Raw genomic sequence first — 14521 nt, 5'->3', positions numbered from 1 at the left:
ATGCGCATCTACATCGGTGTATTCAATCTTCGTTTCTTTATCAAAGTTCCTCCCTTTACGTACCGTCTGACTTCTCCCGTGCTCATGACTATTGTTTCGTTTAACTTCTGTAGTCCCCATGAGCACACGCGGCCATGTCTGGTCTGTGCAACCCCGAGTGCAAGAACGGCGAAAGGTCGCTCTATAAATTCCCATCGTACTACTCTTCGACATCACGACAATGCTCGACGGCTTTCAGATGGACCGAACCGGGACGTGGTATCTAGGAGCCTTTTTTTCCCGGCGGTTGCTTTGCGCTAGCGCATCAAGGAAGCTGCTGGAGGAAAAGTATAAAGTGCTGAAGAACATGAATGGGTGAATTCGTGGGTTACATCGCGCGGACAGTGAATGCCTTGCAGAACAGTCGTGACGGGCAGTCCTGCGCGTGAGATCCGCATGAATACGGCCAAATCAGGACCCACAAGGCGGCGCACACTCACTAGGCAATCGATAATCTTGAATATACCCAGTCATTAGAAAGATTAGACCATCACAAAGACCGGGCAGGCCCCAAAGTGGATGAACATCGCTCAGTACCACTCCGTGCCCGGAAGAGAAGAAGAGACGCGACAATTCCCTTCGGCTTCGACGAAAGAGAGGCGACCTAGAATGAGAGCCTGACAGATTATTATGAATGCCATCTGGCACAGCGAAGGGCTTTGTCACGATTACCCGAATTGAATCCGGACGGAAATCGGCACGGGCTGTGAACCTGTGGAAAGCTGGCGCAGTGCGCACGGGTCTACGAAGCATAGACACCACATTCGGCTCCTCGGCGTGAAGGCGTAGTAGTCCGAGCAGGGCGAGAAGCTTGGCGGGTTCAGTGCGCTTTTTCCAGGGGCTAAGCAAAGCGAAGGAGGAATGCGAAGTCTCGGAATTTCGTGTTTGTTGCCAGATGCGGACTTGCCCCTAGCCTGTCTGACGCTAATGTATGCTCCCGAGATATACATGGCGAGGGCGGGCGTATTAATACGAGGCGCGACGAGGCGATGCGAGCAGATCCGAGATACCCACACGCACGCGGTCATGCCGCAAAAGATAGCACACAATTATTAACACATAGATGTCCACTCGCAGATTACATGTAATATGCATGTTCTGTCTTCTCCTACATGATAATTCTACTTCAATCTTTCAACTCGCATTCCCCCTTCTACCCAGCCTTCGACGCGGTGGTGCCCTCACGCTTAGCAATCCGAGCTTCCACAGTCTTCGTCTTGTCACCTCCAAATCCCGACAGGCAAACAGCATGGCCGAGCTCAAATCATATAACGGCTACTACCTCTGGCAGTACATCCCGAACACAGCAGCGGCTGCCCTGTTCACTGCACTGTTCGCCTTAGGAACGGCAGTGGTGGTGTGGCGGATGATCAGAAGCCGCGCCTGGTTCTGCACAGTATTCATCATCGGTGCCATACGTGAGTTAGCACCAATTGATTACGGATTTCCCATAGGTGGCCCATTCAAAGCGTCCACTCGCTGACTTGAATAAAACCGTAGTGGAAATCGGCGGATACGCTGCGAGAGCCGTGTCAAAGAACAAGACCGACGAGCTCATACCCTATGTCATCCAGAGCACATTCATCCTCGTCGCACCCGCCCTGTTTGCCGCGTCCGTGTACATGTCACTTGGTCGAATCATTCGAAGCATTGGAGCAGAGTCCCTCTCGATTATCCCCGTCAAGTGGCTCACTAAGATCTTCGTGTGTGGCGACGTTATCTCCTTCATGGTCCAGGCTAGCGGCGCCGGCATCCAAGTCAAGGCGGACTCCGCACAAACGGGTGAGAATATTATCCTGGCGGGTCTATTTATTCAAATCATCATTTTCGGGTTTTTCGCTGTCACGGCCGCCATCTTCCATGTCCGCGTGCACCGACACCGGCCGAGAGCCTCGCTAGAGCATGGTACGAAGTGGGAGAAGCTAATGACCATGCTCTACATTGTCAGCGTCCTGATCATGGTCAGGTCAATTTTCCGTGTGGTCGAGTACATCATGGGCCGCGACGGGTATCCTTTGTCACACGAGTGGACTCTGTACGTCTTTGACGCGGTTCTGATGTTTGGAGTGGTGGTCCTCTTTGCTTGGAGATTCCCCAGTGACTTGAATCCATTCAAATTGGATCAGGAGAACATCGAGATCAGTGGACAAGTACGACAAAGGGGGGTCATTGCCCAGCACAAGTAGTTTGGGGCTCTGATAGTGACGCGCGCCGGGGTTTCACTTGCACTGAATCACTGGCATAGATCTGTGTTAGTCTAATGGATAGAAAGAAAGTTCACAATCGAAGCTTCTAGTGGAAAATGGGGTTCAAGATCTAAATTTACTTGGATGGATGTTTGAGCCCACGATCCTTCTTGACGAGTGACGGCTGGGTCTGGCCGAAGAGCGACTAGTTAGGAACACAGCTTGATATAGTCAAGAGACATATACGCTTGTATTCTTTAGGGCCAGGCATGCAGGCAATTGATTGTGAAATCAATACGATGTAATAGTATATCTCTTCCAAGTGCAAGACTAACCGTAGGTAACTCGAATCCGCTCCGTTGTTCACACACGAACATTGCACGCATCATCAAACACCTGGTCGGCCCTTTGTGATGGCATCGAAATGCTCCATGACATCTCTGTCGCTGAGTCCCACCTCACGTCTCCTGTCCGCTAGATACTTTCCTTCTATTAGGAGAGCTGCCTCGACGGAACGTCGAGTATTAGAATTGGCCGTGTAGAGGATGCTTTTGTAGATCCCCTGCAAAGGATACGTCGCTATCCCCATCACCGCTGTCACAGGACGTCAGTATCAGAGCCTCTATTTCGCAGGCATCCATCATTCGGGGTCCGCAGTGACCGACCGCTGGTTACGTACCTGTGAAGACATTGCTGCCCAGGCCTGCAATTCCCTTACCGACACCTTTAACAACCCCGATTGCCCCTTGGCGCTGGGCTCCAGAGTATGGTAGGAGGACGAGACCAGCCACTCCGTCGTAGAGGCCGAGGACAACACACTTCCCTCCAGCGGCTGCTCCGGACTTCCAGTCGCGAATTTCGCCGTAGTCTCTGACATTCTCACCATATAAGTGCGGCAGGTGTCTCAAGCCCTCGGTGAAGGCAAACGGCACGATGATTGCGCCACTCGATAATCGCTTCAGAAAATCGGCGGCACCGCTCCCTGAAACCGCAGCCAGAGTTCTGGCTGTGTTCAGACAGTGTCTGGACTTTGCTCCGCCGTTGATGCTGGTTGGGTCTTGGGCGCGCAATCTCGCCATGTCCGTGGCTGTTAGATCAGGCGAGGTATTGGTCTCCGCATCCTTTCTCCTCTGGTGATAGACCTTGACAGGCTTGACGACCGTGTCTGCAGCAGCCCTGGCCAGGTCTGCGCTGACACCAATGGCGGCACCGATCGTTCCCGTAAAAGGATCCCACCGACGTGTCTGAATGACGGTTCGACGGCTTTCGTGCCTGAAGAAGATCAGTACTCCGTGTACTCACAAACCATGGGGGGCGAGGAATTACATTTCGAGCCCTCTTTTTTCAACCTTGAGGTGACTTAGAAGAACTTCGGCCGCGGCCTTTGATAGCTTGAGGTGAGTCCTCTTGCACGAGTATGTCCATGCTGCAGGCTGGCCCTTGATAATGTCACACTCGAGCAAGTCCCGAGGAAGACTTGAGTGGAAGGACTTTACCGCCTGCTGGACGCCCGGCTCGGACCTCATCTGCACCGCAATTCTCTCCGCGGCCGAGGCGGCTTGTTTGGTCAGGCAATACTGTATCGCCTCGACGAGCTGACTCACGTCCAAGGACTTCTGAGCAATGGGCGACGGGCCAGCGCCGGCAGCGGCCACCATGTCGCCCCAGAAAGGCTGGCTGCGGACATGATTAGCTAAAAATCGTGGTTCGAAGGGGGGTTTCGAGGGAGTGGACTAACTCCCCAAAGAAAGGCACAATGGTGGTCGGCCGGCCATGGAGAAGGCCGCATGCTGTCGTGCCTGCACCTCCATGGTGTACAACAGCCCTGACGTGCTGGAAAAGCCACTCATGTGGGCAGTCGTCCAGGAACATGACGTCGGTACTCTCGGCGCCATCTAGCTTGCTCCATCCCCGCGAGATGAGTGCCCTGGTTCCGGTGATAGAGACAGCTTCGAGAATTATCTCAGAAAGAGATGATGGATTGTCGACGACGATGCTGCCAAAGCCAATGTAGATCGGAGGCGGACCTGCAGCGAGGAACTTCTCGAGCTCAGGAGGCGGCGTGTACGAGGGCGGCTCACGGAAGAAGAATCCGCATACATCTAATCCAAAAGTCAGCTGCTTGCTATACAAGTAAGTGCAAGCAGTTATACCTATGTGGTTCCCCCAGTCTCTGGGCTTCGGCACTAGAGCGGGCGACCAGCAGTAGGTGAAGGGAACGTTGAGCGTTTCTGCGAGACGCGGCCCTTCTGAAAAGGCAATATGCTCCAAATCGATGCTCTCTCTCCACTCGTTGATGATGTCACCAAGCCTAGTCGAAACATTAGTCACCTCATGTGGTGAAGCCGCTCATGTTCGAGCAGATAGCGTCAGTCACATACCCCTGCCACGTCAAAACCTCCACAACCGCGTATGAGAGATAGTTTGCCGACATATGCTTGGTGACGGAGCTCTGACCAAGCTCCATGTTGACCAAAGGGTGCGAGAAAGCCTCCGTGCTCGTCCAGGGCATTGTGAACATCATGTGTACCGGGATGCCCAGCGCCTGAGCGCAGTGGATGTGAGCGAAGCTCGGCGGGTTGGCGATAATTGCATCCGCCACAAACGGTACATTCGAGACGGGGTCTGGGCTTATGCAGGACCTCCAGCAGCCGCGAAGGATCTCAGACATCATGGCCCGTTTCTTCTTGATATCGCCAGCCCGGAGGCTTTGCATGCTTGGTATGAGCCCCGGATTCCGTACCATATACGCCATAAGCTCTGTCGGATCCCCTCCGATGGGGAAGAATTCCAGTCCTGCGTCACGGACAAACCGGTCAAAGGTATCGTGCGTCGCTAGTCGCACTCTGTGGCCGTGTTTCTGTAGCTCAACGCCTAAGGCGACAAAGGGTTGGACATCGCCACGGCTTCCGACAACCTGAATGGCAATGTTTAACTTGATGGGAAAGAGGTGCTCGACGTCTTCCGCATGTTGCCTGCATGAGTATGGGGGAGGTGCCGAGGACTGTCTATCTTTTGGGGGTACCGACGGTGGCCCATTGATCGAGAGGAGCGACAGTCTCCTTACAATGTCCGAGTCTAGTTTTATGTTGATGCGGCCGTCCTCTGTTGATAATAGACTGTCAGCTTCCTTCTAGGGTATTCATGAACACAACCAGGTAAAGGGGGTGACTTTGATCCCTACCTCTCACCTTTGGCTCTTCACTCAACAAGTTCCCTTCCAATGCCATGTCATATGACGGTGGCGCCTCTGTCGTCGTTGGTCGATCGAGATCTTGTTCATCCCCCATTTTGTTTCCGTCGCTCGCTTCTGCACTTTGAAGTGAGGGAATTTGACAGTGTAGTTATTGCGCCAGAAAGACATGAAGTGTCTGAGTCAATGACGAGGGAGGCAGGGACATGGAACTGTGACATAGTGGGTGAAATATCAGTTTTCAACATTCCATCATTTCCGAGGCTAATACTTGCGCAACAGTCCATCCCGATTGACTGACTGATTGATCACTGAAGCCCGAGGGGGGCGCAATCCGAATCCGAGAATCCGAGATGCAGAGTCGTGGACTCGCGACTCGCAGACACTGCCACCACTCACGCTACTCGACTCAGCCTCCGTTCTAATTTCTGTCTCCTGAAATGCTAAACACGTCCGCCCCACGCCTCGCATTAACTCGCGCTGGCTCGGATGTTGCGAGCTCACCGGCACTCGACTAGTTGCTGCTGTGTGATTTGTGCACAGTGCCAGAACTCAGGCTGGCCAAGACCTCAGACAGTCTGTGGCACTGTGCCACCACTAAACGGCCGTTGGCTGGTCAGGGCTCACTCGCCCAGATCGCCTAATGTGCCACCTTTCGCGTTTCTCGCGTTCTTGTTTTTTTCTTCCAGCACCAACAAGTTAGCATCTTCTTCCGTCAATCAGATAACAATGTCATGATTTTTATTCTGCATAATTTCCAATCCCTTTGTCCAGCGACTTTAGCTCCAAACTTCACCATAACGGACAGTTATATCCCCCTGAGTCCTCAGGTACACGCATTTACCGCGCTTGTCTACGGATACTTAGATATAATTCTTATATCCACATGAGGAAACGGGTAGGAGCTACGACGCTCGAATCTCGATTCCCCCGCCTCTCCCACTATGAAGTTACCTATCTTTACACATCGACTCCATGCAAATGGCGCAACCTAATTTGCACGTGTGCATAGTTGGCGCGGGCATCGTTGGTCTCGCTAGTAGCATTCTCCTTCTGCGGGATGGCTTCAAGGTCACATTACTAGAGAAGGACGGCAGCCTACAGGTCAGTTTTCACGGTTTCGGCATGATTGAAGAACTCATCTAATAGGCACAGAGGTCGGCTGCAGGCATTCAGCTCCATCCAAATGCCCTCCGAGTTTTGCAAGACCTCGGAGTGTACGACAAAGTCCAGGAAAGATCCGTCCTGATACGCTCCATTGACTTGAGGCAGTATGCGACCGGGGAAACATTACACTCCCAAGACCTTCGGCCGCTGCAGGAAAGGTACGGCGCACCAGTGGTCGCTGTCCACAGAGCCTTTCTGCGCCAGGTCCTGTACGAGGAAGCCGTGGCACGCGGAGCCAACGTGCGCCTAGGTACTGCTGTCAAGATGGAAGCCTCCGATCTCGAACATGGTGTTTTGAAAATCAGTGACTCCGAGTCTATCAGCGCGGCTCTTTTCATCGGAGCTGACGGAGCAAATTCGGCCTTGCGTGAAGCCGTCACTGGCCGCAAACTGAAGCTGATTCCTCATGGTTTTGTCGTATATCGCATCTTGATTGAAGAGTCACTCATCCAGGCACAGCCCAGGCTTCGACATCTCATCGAAGCGCCGATCATCACCGCCTGGCTCGGTCCGAAGTCGCAGGCAATCACATACAGCTTGCACGGGCTGTTCAACATTGCCTTCACGCGACCATGGTCCGAGGAGCCGTTTTACACTCCACAGAAGGGCGACCTAGATAGGTTCAGAGCCGAACTCAAGGCCGAGGGCTGGGCCACGGAGCTCCAAGAGCTGATTGAGCTTGCGACGGAATGCCACCGATGGATGTTCATTGAGCCGGAAATCGACGATGAGAATACGCCGTGGGTGGATAGGAGCGGCAAGTTTTGTATTGCCGGAGATGCCGCACACCAAACGTTACCGTACCTGCAAGTCAACCCTGTTCGACCTTGATAAATTGTGGCTAATAATTCACAGAGCACAGGGGGCAGCCATGGGCCTCGAGTCTGCCTTAACATTGGTCCACGTCCTGAAAAACGCCAGGGGGCACGCTCAGATTGGCGCTGCTTTGGGAGTCTACGAGACCCTCCGCAAGGAGCGCTCTGCGCGAATTATCAGAGCTAGCCTGAAGAATGGGCGGCTCTGGCAACTGCCCAACGGTCCCTTGCAGCAAGAGCGCGATCGTGAGCTGCTTAATGATACACCCAGCGCCGGGTTTCCAAATTTGTTGGCAGATCCATTCTTTCAGGAGTGGCTGTGGGGATTTGACGCGACAAAGGCGGTGGATGAAGCTTCTAAGGTGTGATGGCAAGTTGAGAGAGATACGAGAATCCAAGTCTTTGCGGCAATGTTCATCAACGGAGCGAAGCGGGCATTCCAACGATTGTATTAAAAGCAGCACACTTGCGTGAGCCACGGACTACCTCATGTCTCCTGAGAGGGACTCGACAGATCTGGACGGCTTCAAGAGAGTGGGAACCACTCGTTGAACTTGCCCTTGGGATCGTACTGCTTCTTCAGACGCTGCAGCTTGGCGAGGCTGCTGCCGTAAATGTTGCTCAGAGGCTCATCGCCATGCGCGAAGTTGACGTACCTGCATGTGTTAGTAAGTCTTCGGTGCTGCAATTTGGGCTACTCACGAGCTGTCGCTAGTCCCGGAGGAGTTGTACCACAAGTGCCGGAGCCGCTTGGCAAAGTCATTTGCTTGAACATCGAGCGATGGACTCGTGTACCAAGGGATCACAATGGCGTAGCACTTGATGTCACGCCATGGGTAGGCCGACTTTGCACCCCCAATCTCCAGATTCTTGTCAGTGGAATAGCACTCCGTCAGAATTGTTGTCTGGTTCGCTTCAGGGTATGTCTGATAGAACGAGAGGTAATCGTTCCAGGCGTTGCGCCAGGCTATCGGGTCCAGAGTCTGCACGTTGGCGGTGTAGGCAGGTTTGCGACCGCCCCTGGCGCAGAACATGTCGCCGGCGGCATTCCAGGTGTTGAACGGGATGACGGCAGTGTCGTCCGCCAACGGTCCAATGTCCAAGATGGAGGCAAACTTCTTGCGGCCCTGCTCTTCCGAGCCAAGGTAGAAGGGCAAGACAGCCAGTTGACCCTGGGTAAAGTAAAAGTCCAACTGCATCTCGGGCTCAAAATCGAGCTTGTCGATGGCGGAGATGACCTGTTCAAGCTTGCTCGAGTCGTAGTGCAGAAGGCCTGTCCAGGCAGTGTTCTCAGCCTGCGGCATCGGGTAGCTCTTATAGACAACCGACGTGACGATGCCAAAGTTGGGGCCGGCACCGTTCAGTGCCCACCAGAGGTCCGGGTTGCTCGTGGGCGTGACGGTGACCTTTTTTCCATCGGCGTTGACAAGATTCACCTTGAGAAGCTGATCAGATCCCAAGCCGTACATGCCTGTTCCGCGACCAACACCACCTCCCAAGCCTGCGCCAATGACACTGACACAGTTGCAGGTGCCGGTTGCGACGCGAGCATTGTTGTTGTAGGCTGCACCGACGAGGTCCTCGATGAGAACGCCGGATTGGAAGGTAACTTGCGTCTTGTCCTTGTTGAAGCTGATGGACTTGAGCTGGGAGACATCAATGATGATGCCGTTACGGCCCAGGGTGAACGTGTCGGCCCATCCAGTCGCGCCGCTCTGTACAAGATACTCGACCTTGAACGCGTTGGCAACCTGCACGATTTTGGCGACGTCGTCTTCCTTTCCAACAGTGATGATGGCTCCGGGCTGAGGCTCTTCATATTCGCTCCATCGCTCAGGCGCGACACCGCACTTGACAAATGAGCTGCTCGAGACGGCCGCGTCAAACTTGTCACAGAGCGCAGGAAAGGCAACGCTGCCCGCCAGGCTCACGCTCGCAAGGGCGGCCGAAGCAATTATGCGAGGGAACAACATGCCAGGCGAGCCCGAACCTTGTTGGACAAGAGAGAGAGAGAGGGATCTGGCTGGCGTCTAAACCCCAAACTTGCCACGCGAGCAAGGTAGTATCAGGCAGAAAGGGGAGAGGGATAAAGGATCATCGACTGCCTTTTCCGGATTGGAAAGGCACATCTAAATACTGCTTGGGAGGAGTGGCACTGGACTGCGGCGTTGCCCGGACGCTCGTTATTTAGCAAGTCCCATTAATCACCCATTTTATGAACAAGGGTAACGAACGTTCCCAAAGCCAGTTTTCGATCGTGTACTAATGCGATTTGGGTTACCGTGTACGTACCAGGGGTGCCATGACTGCACGGAGGCTGGAGAAGATGAGATTGAGCTGAACTCCAGACTCACGTTGGCTCACCCAGGAAGTCGATCCTTCAGCAATCATGGACCAATGATCGAAAGACAGCCCTCACGTGGAACCGATCGCATGCTTGCCCATCTGGCGAGCCACGCGAGAAGATGAGATCACAAGTGACAGATGCACAAGATTATTGCCAAACTGGTCCGCGAACGGTGAATCTGCAGCCCTTTGTCACGTTGGCTCTCATTTGCGAGTCTTGTTTCTGCCCCGCGACATTGTCGAAGTTCGGACCCTGACCGTTAATGTTTGCGAATTTCCCTCTGCTGCATTTGAAATTTCTGGCTGCTGAGGTATTACTCCAACAACAAGTCTCCAACCGCAGTCGACTGGACATCTATTCCATTCTCGACCTAAGAATGTGCCTCGGGGTTGGGAAAGTTGCAATTACCGCGGCGCAATTTGGGTCTTGCATGCAGACTCTTGCTTCTTGCAGCCTGCACTGCAGCGCTCGTAAATGGTGATGTGGCCGGGGTTCCATTCTCCAGACCTTCTCTTCTGGTCAATCCTCGAGCCAATGAAGAGAGTGTTTCGCTGCTGCAGCACGGAGCACTTGTTTATCGCGCGGCCGCGCCGTGCCGTCAGGGTTCCATTGTGGTCGAAGGAAGTGAAGGATTCTGCAGACTCGACAGATAGCGTCATAGGCACCGATCCTCCGCACCGCGTCGGGAGTCTCTGCCAAGCCTCTCGTACATTTGCATGTGTGAAATGGACAAGTAGGACCGAGTGTGGGATAAATGATGCCGAACACCTATCGCAGACGGCAGGTGATGCCATCAAAGGCTCGCCACACGTGTAGTGCCGCACCGCGTTGAAGACTGGATGTTGCGATCGCTGCAGATAGCTAAAGGTTGGGGGCAGCCGCTCTTGGAGGGGCATCTTGTTTCAGTGATCTTGATCCTGGTGATGCACAAAATTGTCAAGTGAGCTGTCGCAACCATGGGAAATCCCTACTTTGACCCCGAGTACCAGCCGTACACGCCTTCGGTGCTGATTGGGACGTCTGTCCTGTTCATGATACTTCCCATTGCCGCTGTGGCCTTGAGGTTCTACTCAAGGAGTCTGGTGCAGGCCAACTTGGCAATCGATGACTGGATTACCATTCCGTCTGCCATTATTTGCATAGGGCTGGCCGTGAACCAAATCATTGGTGAGTTGAGGCCCGCCCCCAGAAAGCACTGACTCGTGAACCGCGGACGCTAATCGTGTCACAATAGCCGCGGTTTATGGCGGACTCGGCGGCCACCAGGAGCTTGTCGACGGCCAACTCGCCCACACCGAGCAACTCTACGCTTACGAGAAGACCAAGTACACGTACCACGTCCTCGGGACGCTGGGTCTCTGGGTCATCAAACTGTCGGTCCTTCTCTTCTACCGCCGCATCTTTCAAGTTCGCATCTTTCGCATCGTCAACGATGTCTTCATTGGCCTCACGGTCGCTTGGGGTCTGGCATTCACATTTGCCGTCGCGTTCCAATGCTGGCCCGCGCATATGTTCTGGGAGGCCTTTGAATCCGAGTACCCTCTATACTGCGTCAACGTCAAGTCGTTCTACCTCGCTGTGGCCGTGTCCGACCTGATCCTGGACATTATGATCTTTGTCCTGCCTATGCCGCATCTGGCGACGCTGAAGATGCCGTGGCGGAGAAAGTTGGCTGTTGGTGGCATTTTCTTCCTTGGTTCCATGTGAGTTTCCCGTGTCTCGAGCATGAAGCATCCCTGCTTACGACATGTAGCGTTGTCGCGATTGGCATTGTGCGCCTTATCATTTTCCAGTGGGTCATCGAGCTCATGGATACCGACCCCATGATCTTCGTCATGGACGCGACTTGGTACTCGGCCGGTGTGCTCTTCTGGCATCTGGCAGAGAATGTCATCGGTCTAATTGGTTGCTGCCTGCCAACCTACAGGCCTTTCTTCAAGCGATTCTTGCCCAAGCTCCGTCTGGGTTCGTCCAACAGATCAACCGCTGCCTCCAAATTCAACTCGACGAAGAGCAAGAACTCTGAGTACCAGCGCCAGCACGACGATGACTGGCCGCTCAGCCGCGCTACTGCAGCAACGGGGGGTTCTTCGAGCTCCAGCACGGGTGACGAGGAGCATGCACTTGGGAACCTGCCGAGAGACGGAATTCTTGTGTCAAAGGAGTTTGGGACTGATTCTACAATCGTCCATGATGGGCAACCACGGGCGCTTTGACATGCACGTACTTTACTATAGACTGCTTAGCGGCGTTATTTGCTTTGTAAATATGTCATTCTGGCACCACGACGAGTCTGTGTTGTAGCACTGAAGTCTAGCAGTGAATTGCTAATTTCCCTGATGCCGACACAAGGTATCATTGTTTGAAGGTGGCCTGAGCTCCGTTTTGTGATTCACAAACACTCAATATATAATTAATTATCCTCCGCGCCGTCACTTAGTGCTATAAAGGCTATTTCGAATCATTAATCTTCTCCCCTCCCTCTGACCCATCCAGCCTGCTGTGATACTCTGCAAACAATGCCGCAACTGTCGTTCCACTCACTAGCAAGCCGCCCCAAGAGAACCACCACGCACATATATCCGGTCTCGTTCGTTTGACAGTCATGACCATTGTCGCCTGGTTGTTGCTCAGTTATCGTGTCATACGATCAGACTGGGAGTAACTCACTAGCCAAAGAGCATTACCGCCAACTGCTCCGATCATATAAACAGGCGAAAACCCAGCTAGAATACCCGTGGCAGCCAGGCATCCAACTTGTGCTGCGCCAAGCGTGGATATAAAGAGACTGGTGTTCTGATAGCGGACGGCCATACTCCTCACACCAGCCTTGATGTCGTCGGCGGTGTCCTGGCATGCATTCACGTAGTCGAAGATAGTCGTCCAGATATAATGCGACATGAACAGAAAGCCGGTGGCAGACGTCGTGAACGGATCCATCCCTAGAGAGGCAGCAGCCATGAGAACACCCCCAGCAATGGGTGCGCTAAGAACAAGCTGTGGGAAGCTGGAACGGCCATCGTCGTTAGTTCGTACGATCAAGTCTCGGAGCCATGGTCCTTACTCTGTATGACGCTTGGCAAGGGGGTACAAGCTAACGCTCAGCTGGATCGGCACTATAGTCGTGTCAGTCTATTCGCCCCGTTTTCTTTAACAATAATCAATGACAAACCTGCGTAGGCAAGGGCAAGCATCGGGCTCGGCAAGCAAGCAATAGCAGCCCCTGCGCCCACGGTTTGCGCAGCGTACCACATGTAACCTTGACTAGGTGTGACGGCTCGACGAGCGACCGGGCGATTCCTGCATCTGGCTACCTGACGATCGTAGTCGCGATCCAAAATATCATTCACCGTGCAGGCGGCACCACGCAAAAATACGTTATACACAAGTAGGACTCCCGCAATTTGTGCTAAGTGTCCCGGTGCCACAGCAGGCGTCACCAGACAAGAGCCGTAGCCGAGGCCGATGAGGTACGCCATGTAGAAGCCATACAGACCGCCAGGCTTCTCAATGCGAGAGAGCTCAGCATATGGAACCCATGAGGGCGGTAGCTTGGAAAGGATGCCTTTGGTCGGGATAGTGTATGGAGGATAGGGTAGGCTAGAGTCAACAGCCGAACTCGGGGGCCGACTTGGCGGCCGCGCTTCGTCACTACCGAATCGGAGAGGCTGCCTACCCGTGACAAGTGACAGCGGTAACCCGGTGCCGAGTCGGGCGGGCGACCTCGTGAGCAGTTTGCTGGCCAGAATTGATGATCTGCCCACCTGGTGTGTTGTGCGCAGCGGGACGAACATGTTGGCGACGCTGCAGTACCTGCACTCGGCCGAAGAAAGCAACCAGGACGTCACATCAGTGCACTGTGGCACCCACGCAACCTTATATGCGCTTATGCGCAGAGAGTCCTGGCGCCGTCCGGCCACGGACGACGATCAGATAAGTTGGCTCACCGACCAGGGCGGGCCTGTTTGCCTGGTCTGAGATAATTAGGTAAAATCTAACTACGGAATGCACACCCCGGCGAGACGGAGACGACCGGATGTGGCGCACCGAATGCCGACACCTGCTGCGCTTTGATTGCTGTGCAAGTTGCCCAATTAGGCAACTGGGTGCCGTGATGTCATCGCCGATCGTGGCCGCCAGGTGCGACTCTGACTCTGGCCGCTCTGACTCTGGTCAATCCACACGACATGAGTGTCAAAGTAAGCGCAAACCCACAGTGCGCACCTTGATTAATCACAAGATGCAGTGATCACCTCTTGGATGCACATCTGTACAATTACAGCGAAGGTCGTCCAGTTGAAGCCTGGGACACTGGGACCATTCACGTTCCAATGTCGTCATCATCGCTGGTGCGAGCCAACAGTCTGGTCTGTCCAGGGCACGGGAGTGGATGAGAGCAGGCATTACGATCCCTCGAGGACGTGCATGTGCTGTGTGCCACGACTGGAAATAACTTGCCAGCCTTGCGAGGTGAGGGGAAACTTGTCAATCTGTCAAAACCCCTCGCTGGTTCGTCAAGGTTCTCCGCACCGAACAATGGCAGTGCTGTGCCACACTGACGCAACTGAGGCCGTTCTGAATGGCTTATTCACGTCCGGCTCGTCATCAATGGGGACCATGGGATGCGTTGGCGCGCGCAGCAGACAAGCGCGAGCATTGAAAAAAAGGCTTGAGACGTTGGAGCCTGAAGCTTCGAAATGCCATTTCACCACTCCACAGTCCACGAGCTGCTCATACCTTATAACAAGCGCAATTGTCTGAAAGAACTACCCCT

At 53.9% G+C, this 14521-nt stretch overlaps 6 protein-coding genes across 6 annotated transcripts; 3 read left to right on the top strand and 3 right to left on the bottom strand.

The window, feature by feature from the left end:
• The first annotated feature begins 1153 nt into the window (after window positions 1-1153).
• Window positions 1154-2292, top strand: F5Z01DRAFT_710287 (RTA1 like protein-domain-containing protein). Its single transcript, XM_046266474.1, has 2 exons — window positions 1154-1457; window positions 1540-2292. The coding sequence occupies exons 1-2, from the start codon at window positions 1289-1291 to the stop codon at window positions 2223-2225; spliced, it is 855 nt and encodes a 284-aa protein (XP_046116295.1). The 5' UTR covers window positions 1154-1288; the 3' UTR covers window positions 2226-2292.
• A 604-nt stretch (window positions 2293-2896) lies between these two features.
• On the bottom strand, window positions 2897-5515 carry F5Z01DRAFT_682551 (uncharacterized protein; the record flags this gene model as incomplete). Its single annotated transcript, XM_046265772.1, has 6 exons — window positions 2897-3497; window positions 3552-3902; window positions 3964-4327; window positions 4379-4536; window positions 4607-5330; window positions 5410-5515. 6 exons carry the CDS (start codon window positions 5513-5515, stop codon window positions 2897-2899), a joined length of 2304 nt encoding a protein of 767 aa, XP_046116294.1.
• Window positions 5516-6399: 884 nt separating this feature from the next.
• F5Z01DRAFT_690559 (uncharacterized protein) lies at window positions 6400-8066 on the top strand (the record flags this gene model as incomplete). Its single annotated transcript, XM_046266118.1, has 3 exons — window positions 6400-6522; window positions 6574-7385; window positions 7441-8066. The coding sequence occupies 3 exons, from the start codon at window positions 6400-6402 to the stop codon at window positions 7766-7768; spliced, it is 1263 nt and encodes a 420-aa protein (XP_046116293.1). The 3' UTR covers window positions 7769-8066.
• On the bottom strand, window positions 7672-9762 carry F5Z01DRAFT_224699 (FAD binding domain-containing protein). The gene is made up of 2 exons (XM_046258256.1): window positions 8103-9762; window positions 7672-8056 (listed from the first exon to the last, which is right to left on the bottom strand). Exons 1-2 carry the CDS (start codon window positions 9371-9373, stop codon window positions 7927-7929), a joined length of 1401 nt encoding a protein of 466 aa, XP_046116292.1. The 5' UTR covers window positions 9374-9762; the 3' UTR covers window positions 7672-7926.
• An 820-nt stretch (window positions 9763-10582) lies between these two features.
• F5Z01DRAFT_224685 (uncharacterized protein) lies at window positions 10583-12305 on the top strand. The gene is made up of 3 exons (XM_046258255.1): window positions 10583-10914; window positions 10982-11450; window positions 11501-12305. Exons 1-3 carry the CDS (start codon window positions 10704-10706, stop codon window positions 11961-11963), a joined length of 1143 nt encoding a protein of 380 aa, XP_046116291.1. The 5' UTR covers window positions 10583-10703; the 3' UTR covers window positions 11964-12305.
• Window positions 12128-13718, bottom strand: F5Z01DRAFT_660514 (UbiA prenyltransferase family-domain-containing protein). The gene is made up of 4 exons (XM_046263835.1): window positions 12920-13718; window positions 12812-12863; window positions 12418-12754; window positions 12128-12366 (listed from the first exon to the last, which is right to left on the bottom strand). The coding sequence occupies exons 1-4, from the start codon at window positions 13539-13541 to the stop codon at window positions 12199-12201; spliced, it is 1179 nt and encodes a 392-aa protein (XP_046116290.1). The 5' UTR covers window positions 13542-13718; the 3' UTR covers window positions 12128-12198.
• Window positions 13719-14521: the final 803 nt, after the last annotated feature.

This window comes from Emericellopsis atlantica (genome assembly GCF_019669845.1).
Source record: "Emericellopsis atlantica unplaced genomic scaffold F5Z01scaffold_21, whole genome shotgun sequence".
Lineage (NCBI taxonomy): Eukaryota > Fungi > Ascomycota > Sordariomycetes > Hypocreales > Bionectriaceae > Emericellopsis > Emericellopsis atlantica.
The sequence above is the reverse complement of the archived record's forward strand: the minus strand, read 5'-3'. Positions and strand labels throughout refer to the sequence as shown.

What these genes read in the sequence shown, in the direction of transcription:
- F5Z01DRAFT_710287 (XM_046266474.1), top strand. Translation starts at nt 1,289, where the DNA reads ATGGCCGAGCTCAAATCATATAACGGCTACTACCTCTGGCAGTACATC. An exon ending in ATTCATCATCGGTGCCATAC is followed by an intron (nt 1,458 to 1,539) that starts GTGAGTTAGCAC and finishes ATAAAACCGTAG; the next exon opens with TGGAAATCGGCGGATACGCT.
- F5Z01DRAFT_224699 (XM_046258256.1), bottom strand. Translation starts at nt 9,373, where the DNA reads ATGTTGTTCCCTCGCATAATTGCTTCGGCCGCCCTTGCGAGCGTGAGC. An exon ending in TCCGGGACTAGCGACAGCTC is followed by an intron (nt 8,057 to 8,102) that starts GTGAGTAGCCCA and finishes TAACACATGCAG; the next exon opens with GTACGTCAACTTCGCGCATG.
- F5Z01DRAFT_224685 (XM_046258255.1), top strand. Translation starts at nt 10,704, where the DNA reads ATGGGAAATCCCTACTTTGACCCCGAGTACCAGCCGTACACGCCTTCG. An exon ending in GGCCGTGAACCAAATCATTG is followed by an intron (nt 10,915 to 10,981) that starts GTGAGTTGAGGC and finishes GTGTCACAATAG; the next exon opens with CCGCGGTTTATGGCGGACTC. An exon ending in ATTTTCTTCCTTGGTTCCAT is followed by an intron (nt 11,451 to 11,500) that starts GTGAGTTTCCCG and finishes TACGACATGTAG; the next exon opens with CGTTGTCGCGATTGGCATTG.
- F5Z01DRAFT_660514 (XM_046263835.1), bottom strand. Translation starts at nt 13,541, where the DNA reads ATGTTCGTCCCGCTGCGCACAACACACCAGGTGGGCAGATCATCAATT. An exon ending in CTTGCCAAGCGTCATACAGA is followed by an intron (nt 12,755 to 12,811) that starts GTAAGGACCATG and finishes TGGCCGTTCCAG; the next exon opens with CTTCCCACAGCTTGTTCTTA. An exon ending in GCGGTAATGCTCTTTGGCTA is followed by an intron (nt 12,367 to 12,417) that starts GTGAGTTACTCC and finishes AGCAACAACCAG; the next exon opens with GCGACAATGGTCATGACTGT.